This window comes from Chinchilla lanigera, unplaced genomic scaffold, assembly GCF_000276665.1.
Source record: "Chinchilla lanigera isolate Chin_1 unplaced genomic scaffold, ChiLan1.0 scaffold00015, whole genome shotgun sequence".
Classification (NCBI taxonomy): domain Eukaryota; kingdom Metazoa; phylum Chordata; class Mammalia; order Rodentia; family Chinchillidae; genus Chinchilla; species Chinchilla lanigera.
Genome location: NW_004955416.1, coordinates 6,175,108 through 6,181,347, shown reverse-complemented (window position 1 = coordinate 6,181,347; position 6,240 = coordinate 6,175,108). Strand labels below are relative to the sequence as shown.

The window sequence follows — 6,240 nt, the reverse complement described above, 5'->3', positions numbered from 1 at the left end:
CTCTAGCACTATTCACAACAGCAAAGGTATGGAATCAGCCTAAGGCACCCATCAATGCACAAATGGATTTTAAAATGTAATTTATAACACAAAATGGAATGATACTATTTAGTATATAAAATAAAGAATTCTATCATCAGCAACAACACAGCTAAACCTAGAAGACTTACAAGTCAGATACAGAGAGATAAATAATGATCAAATGATCAAATGATGATAATGATCAAATAATGATCAAATGATCAAATAATGATCAAATTTATGTGCAGAATCTAAAAAAAAAATAAAACTTGTAGAAGTAGAAAGTAGAACAGTGACAGCTATTATATAATGCATGTTATTTCAAGTTTGTATGACTAAATATACTTGAAATGCTAACTATAAGGATCTGGACATGTATGATTTTCTTTCGTGCAGTTAGAAGCAAATCTTAACAAGCCACCTACTTCCTTTCATTCACCTATAAGCATCACACCACCTAATGATTATCCAAGCTAAAACTTAGGAGGTCTCACAGATTGCTGACATCAGTAAAGAGAGAGAGTGGGAGGCACCTAGGACCACCTGACTGTATAAATACTGGAAGCCTGGGCTACAAAGGTCATTTTGCCTGCTTTGCCCTTCTGCTCATTCCTGTTCCTGCCCAGCAATCTTCAGTAAATGTAACTACATGCTGTGAGGTGTATGCTTGGCAATTGTTTCCTTGCCATACACAAGAACCTGGACCGTTTTGGTTCACTCAGTTGTAACAGTCTTGATAGTTCTCTTTCTAGTCCTTGCTATCTTTCTTTCTAATAATAAAGTTATACTACTGATGAGCCACTTATGAATTCAATGTGTGGATTCAGCTTGTGGCTTTTGATGGTTCCAAGAAATGAGGGAGTACCAAGGCATTCCATGCACTGTGTCACCAAGTACAAGTATATGGGTAACACAACTTCAATAATTCTTAAATTCTCCCTGGAGTTGAAGGTGAGCTAACATGTCACAGTTGGGCAAGGAGTGAGTTAACTCTGATTGCAAAAATGGCCAACTATTAAGTGTATCATGGAAAATGGGTAGACATTTCCAGGGTTTCTGTCTTCTGCCTTCTCCCGTTCATTCTGTCCCAGAAATTGGTCAGGGAGTATGTTGCTAAGCTTGGTGTTCAGCAAAGAGAGATGGCAGCGTTGGCTAGAGATGAAGCAATTCTGCTCAGCCCAACAAGGTACAAGTTGCAAAGTTAATCCGTTAGAAGTAACACATGTGAATAAGTATTTCAAGTATTTCAATGGGCATTACAATCTGTAATTAAAAACATGTGTAGATTTATCCTTGCATCATTTAATACTAAGTTTAGCCAAAATCCCCTCTACAAAGTTTTGCTTCAACCTTTGATTTGAGCTAGGTGCTTTTGTGATTAGAGCATATACATCTATTATAAAACTGTTTAAATAATGTTAAAGACTCTTCACAGTTAGGGACTTTACTGATTTTTAATATTCCCAATGTTTAGAATAGTATCTGGCACATAGGAAGGTTTCAGTAAGTTCTGGGTGTGGATAGAATAAAATCAATTTAAAAATAGGCAACATTGAATTGATGGTTTTATTTTCTAAAGACTATTAATTGTCTGCCTATGTGAACAATAAAAGCAATAACATCATATTCTGCCAACAAACTGGGCATTTTTCCCGCTGCCTTGAATTTCCTTGTAAATATTAGTGAACATTTTCCTATTTTGTAGTAAAAAAAAACCCTAAACTCTGACTTCATTTCACCTTATAGAAGGACCTGCAATTCTTTTATAATCTAAACCACCAAAGTGAGACAAGTTAAATAATTCAAAAGTGAAATTCTAGTTTCCATCTTCATTTATCTCCTGGGATTTCCTTTGTTCACCCAGTCCCCTGCAAAAGTCATCAAATGTTCAAATTCATAGTCTGTGACTCGGTGACCCTGAACCTCTCGGTGGCCTGGAATGAACATGGAATGTTCTTATTTAACATTTGGAGCCCAGTCAGAGATTAGTTTTCCTGCAGCGCAATCCTCTGATGCTAGTGAAGGGGGAAATCAGAAACAGGACCAGACAACTCCAGGCCACCCCCCTCCAAAACAGAGTATGGGTGCCTCACAGGAGTGGGACTGGACACTGAGGTCCTCTCTGCTAAACCCCTTTATGCCAGTTATTAAAACTTGTTACTCATTAGAGCTGTGAACCAGAGGAACACTTCATTGAAATGACGAACAATTTAGACTCCAAATATCCTGTTTATGTCCTATCAGGCAGCAAGAGCCCAATTAGCTCAGTGCAGTGTGGCACAAGTCTCCAAGTTAAACCCTCAGAATGTGGGGTGAGGATCTACTTGCTTATGTTCACATATGCTGTAAAACTCACAGGAGATTGAATTGTTTGTACAGAGAGTTATGCCAATCCACTGAAAATCCTTTGGTTGCTTCCTTGTCTATGATTTCTCCATATAGTTGGTTCTACTCCAACTTATTTGAAAGGAACATCTGTTGGATGGTTTGGTGTGATGTCTATGTTTGTTGAAATTTGGCCCTGATGGGTCAATGTAAAAGAACCTGAGAAGGAGAGCTCAGCCATGTGCTCAGTGTCTCTTAAGTACAGGAACAGGTTTGGGAGGATTATCCCAGATAATGATTTCAAGATCATACTAGACCATGACTGTGGAGTTAGCCAGAGTCGCAGCAAATTCTTCATGGCTCAGTCCTCTGGGGTCTCCTGTCACTATGCTTGCCAATAATGCATTTAACTTCCATGTGGCATCTTTCAGTTATCCTTGACACATTCTAAAGCAGTATACATTTCACCGGATGCCATCCAATTCTTTAACTGGAAGAACAGCCCAATTCAAATCTCTCTTTAAATCTGCATCACTTGAATAGCAGCCACAGTTCAGGGCAGTTGACTCATGCACATCTCCTACTAAGGAAGAATGGGGGTAATCAGAGGAAACTGGATCCGCAGAAGTAATTCTCAGACTTTATTCACGTGTGAAATACTTTTTATATCTGAATGCTTTGACCAGACTGGTAATACATAGCAAAGTCAACTGATGAAGTTGTCCCCCTTTCTTCCCCCTACCTACCACTTCTTCAGTGTGGTGATAATGGTATGGATGTCACAAAAAGTAGAGGAAAAGGAAAAAGAAAAAGAAAGAAAGAAAAACAAAAATAAAAATACCCAAGTCCAGTTTTTCCTCTTTTGGAAATTCTATTTCAAAGATAGGATTACTGTTTCCCAGAAAGGTAAAACAAAATTCAGTCAAAAAATGGGGTTGGGGGCCTCAGTAATACTATGGAGTTAGGTAAACATATGAATAAGCGCTTAAATAACAAGTAGTTGACTGTGAACATCTTTAAAATGGCTTCACACTCTTGGCATGATTCTCCATCAGTATCCAGCAGACCCTGCTTTGAAGCATCTCTCAATGTGCTTTTATAGTTTTATTCTCTGGGATTATGGAACAATGCAAAAATATCCAGGTACCTTACAAGGAATAGAGGGAGCTAGAGGTAGTGTTTCACTATAGAAGTGCTACTACAGCCCTCTTTACTTCTATGAAGACCCTAAGCAGAACCATTTCCAACTACCCAACTGGTATCATGTGAATGATCAGATTCTGGTGCACAGAGCACTTTCTAAATATGAAGAAATCAGTGGTGGAATAAAGACTACCACCACAAAGATTGCTGCTTGTTCTACACCTACTAGGTGTTTTACTATTAGGAACATTACAGATACACTTTCATTCAATTCTTACCTAGAAACTTTTTTTTCACCAGAAAACTTTGAAATCTTGTTCACAATATATAGACAAGGACAGTGAAGTCAGAGATTAAATAACTAGTCCAAGGCAAACCATCATCAAGCAGGGGAACCTGGTGCTAAAATCAGGTCTGCACGTGAGCTTCTTGACACCAGAACATTTCTTTTGCTGTGTTCACTGATGTATTATGTGCTTAGAAGAAGGCCTTGGAGGGGCAGGTTTTCAGATGATGTTAAATGATGACTTCAGTTGGAGATCCAGCACATGCACCCTTAACCACTATTCTCTACGGGCCTTCCTTGGTGTCCTCATTTCTGTTTGTTACCTGTTTCTCTGTTCTACCCTCTTTCAGAGGTAGTTGGCTCCAAAGCTCTAGCAGGCAGCTGTAGAACATCTCAGGGCATCTGACCTACTGAAGGAAGCAGTGGTGATCAGGAAGTTCTTTCGTGAGTATGATGACCTCTCTTCCCCTCATTTTCTTTCTTCTTTTATCTCCTTTTTCCTACAAAGACTTTTTAAAAATCTCCACGATGTGTGCTGATCACTGGAGATTTCCTGTGAACAAAGCTTACAGAGACTCTGTCCTTAAGCAAATTATTGATTAAAATAGAGGCATGATGAGCATCTAGACATAGAGGTTCAGGGTGTAACACAATAATGCAACAACAGCAACAAAACACTAATTTATTCTTCGAGGTTATAGGAGATTTCATTGCAAATCTGAGCTTTAAGAAAAAGCAAAGAATGAGTTTTCAATTAGCTCAGGATCCTTGGAAGTCCCTGCTTGAGAATTTTTAAAGTACTCAGGAATCAAAACTATTTTAATAATAATGCTCAGAAGTTGCTTGCTTTTTCCATCTTGATTCATTTAGAAGTGTGCAGTGGAGGGTTATGGAGGGTGCATGACAGGTGATGTCACTACAGAGTGAGCAGCAGAAGCAGAGAGGAAAATCTGTCTTCTAGAAAGCCAAACATTGGAAAGATCTGCAGAGTGTAAATCAGTGCCACTTGTCTTGCTAGTGTGGTTTGAGTTTAGGAAAATGTGCTTATTTTTAATAAAATATGGTAAGGTATAATAAATTTAGTTATTTTTTAAATTAATTAAATATTTTTAAAACTCCCAGTTTTAACTTATAATGTATAAACAATCAATAGATACTCCAAACATTTTTTTATTAGTGCAAAAGGGCTTGAGTCCTAAAAATTTGAGAATTGCTGAGATAAGCAAAGAGGAGGAGGGAGTGTTCTGGATTGAGCACTTACACATAGAGAGAGAGAGAGAGAGACAGAGAGACAGAGAGAGACAGAGACAGAGACAAAGAGGGAGAGACAAAGACAGAGACACAAAGACATAGAGACAGAGAGATAGATACAGACAGAGAGACAGAAAGAGAGAGATAGAAAGAAAGAGAGAGTGAGAAAGAGAGAGAGAATGAGTTGCTGAGGAAACTTAATAAGCCATGTGGTATGTAAGTAGAGTTGGATAGAAGAAGATAGATTTAAGTGATATGGCATGACAGTCTAGAGGACTTGGTATTTGGGTATCAGTAGGTAGGAGATTTGCTGTCAAAGGAGATGACTTCTTTCATGACTTTCTAGTCATGCTACTTGTTTGCAAATCCTAGTGCCATTCTACTAGTTCTGGGACTATTGGTAAGTTATTGAAACCTGTAAACTAAGAATTTTGTTATCACTAAAAACTTAGAAATAAGAACAACAATCTCATAATATTTGGAAAATTATTTTTAAAATGTAAAGGTTCCTAACAAATAGCAAGAATATCAAAATTATTTGTAACTTTTTATTTCCTTTGCCAGCTCCTGAAATTCATGTTCTTCCTAACCATTTTTAGATGAAGAAGAGAAGCTCGCAGTGTGTGTCAAAAAACCTGATATTTTTGGGAGGAAAGTTTATATTAGTCAGCTTTACATTACTTTAGTGAAATACCTGAGGCAATTAATTTATCAGAGGAAAAATTTATTCTCTCATGGTTGTAGAGGTTCTCATCTAAGGTCAGCTGGCTCCATGCCATTGGACCTCTAGTAGGGGTATCACACAGCAATGGCAAGGAGTGTGTGCTGGAGTCGATGGCTCACATTGTAAGCTAAGGAGCAGAGAAAAGAAGCAACTTCGCTGAAGATAACAGTATGTAATATAACAACCATCATTCATTCTTATCCTCTTGTTTTGAAATCCTGTATCATTTCTATTGTTTATGTGTTGTTTTGTTTTTGTCTTTGTTGTTGTTATTTTGTTATTTTTTTTTCCTCTTAGAAAAGAAACACGTACATGCTCCTGTTTCAGTCACTTTCTTGGGGCTGGGACAAAATACCCAAGATGAAAGAGGGGAGATTTATTTTGGCTTCTGTTTTTAGAGGACGCAGTCCCTGGTTGGCTGCCTGCATGGCAGAAAGGGCGTGATAGCAGGACATGGTGGAGGAAGGCTGCTCACATCATGGTGACCAGC

The 6,240-nt window shown here is 38.1% G+C and overlaps 1 protein-coding gene across 1 annotated transcript; it reads right to left on the bottom strand.

The window, feature by feature from the left end:
* Positions 1-2,373: 2,373 nt before the first annotated feature.
* Positions 2,374-2,763, bottom strand: LOC102005140 (chromosome unknown open reading frame, human C15orf54). Its single transcript, XM_005415397.1, is given in 4 exon segments — positions 2,374-2,520; positions 2,523-2,570; positions 2,573-2,691; positions 2,694-2,763. Coding segments are annotated over 4 exon segments (384 nt in total).
* Between the last annotated feature and the right edge of the window lie 3,477 nt (positions 2,764-6,240).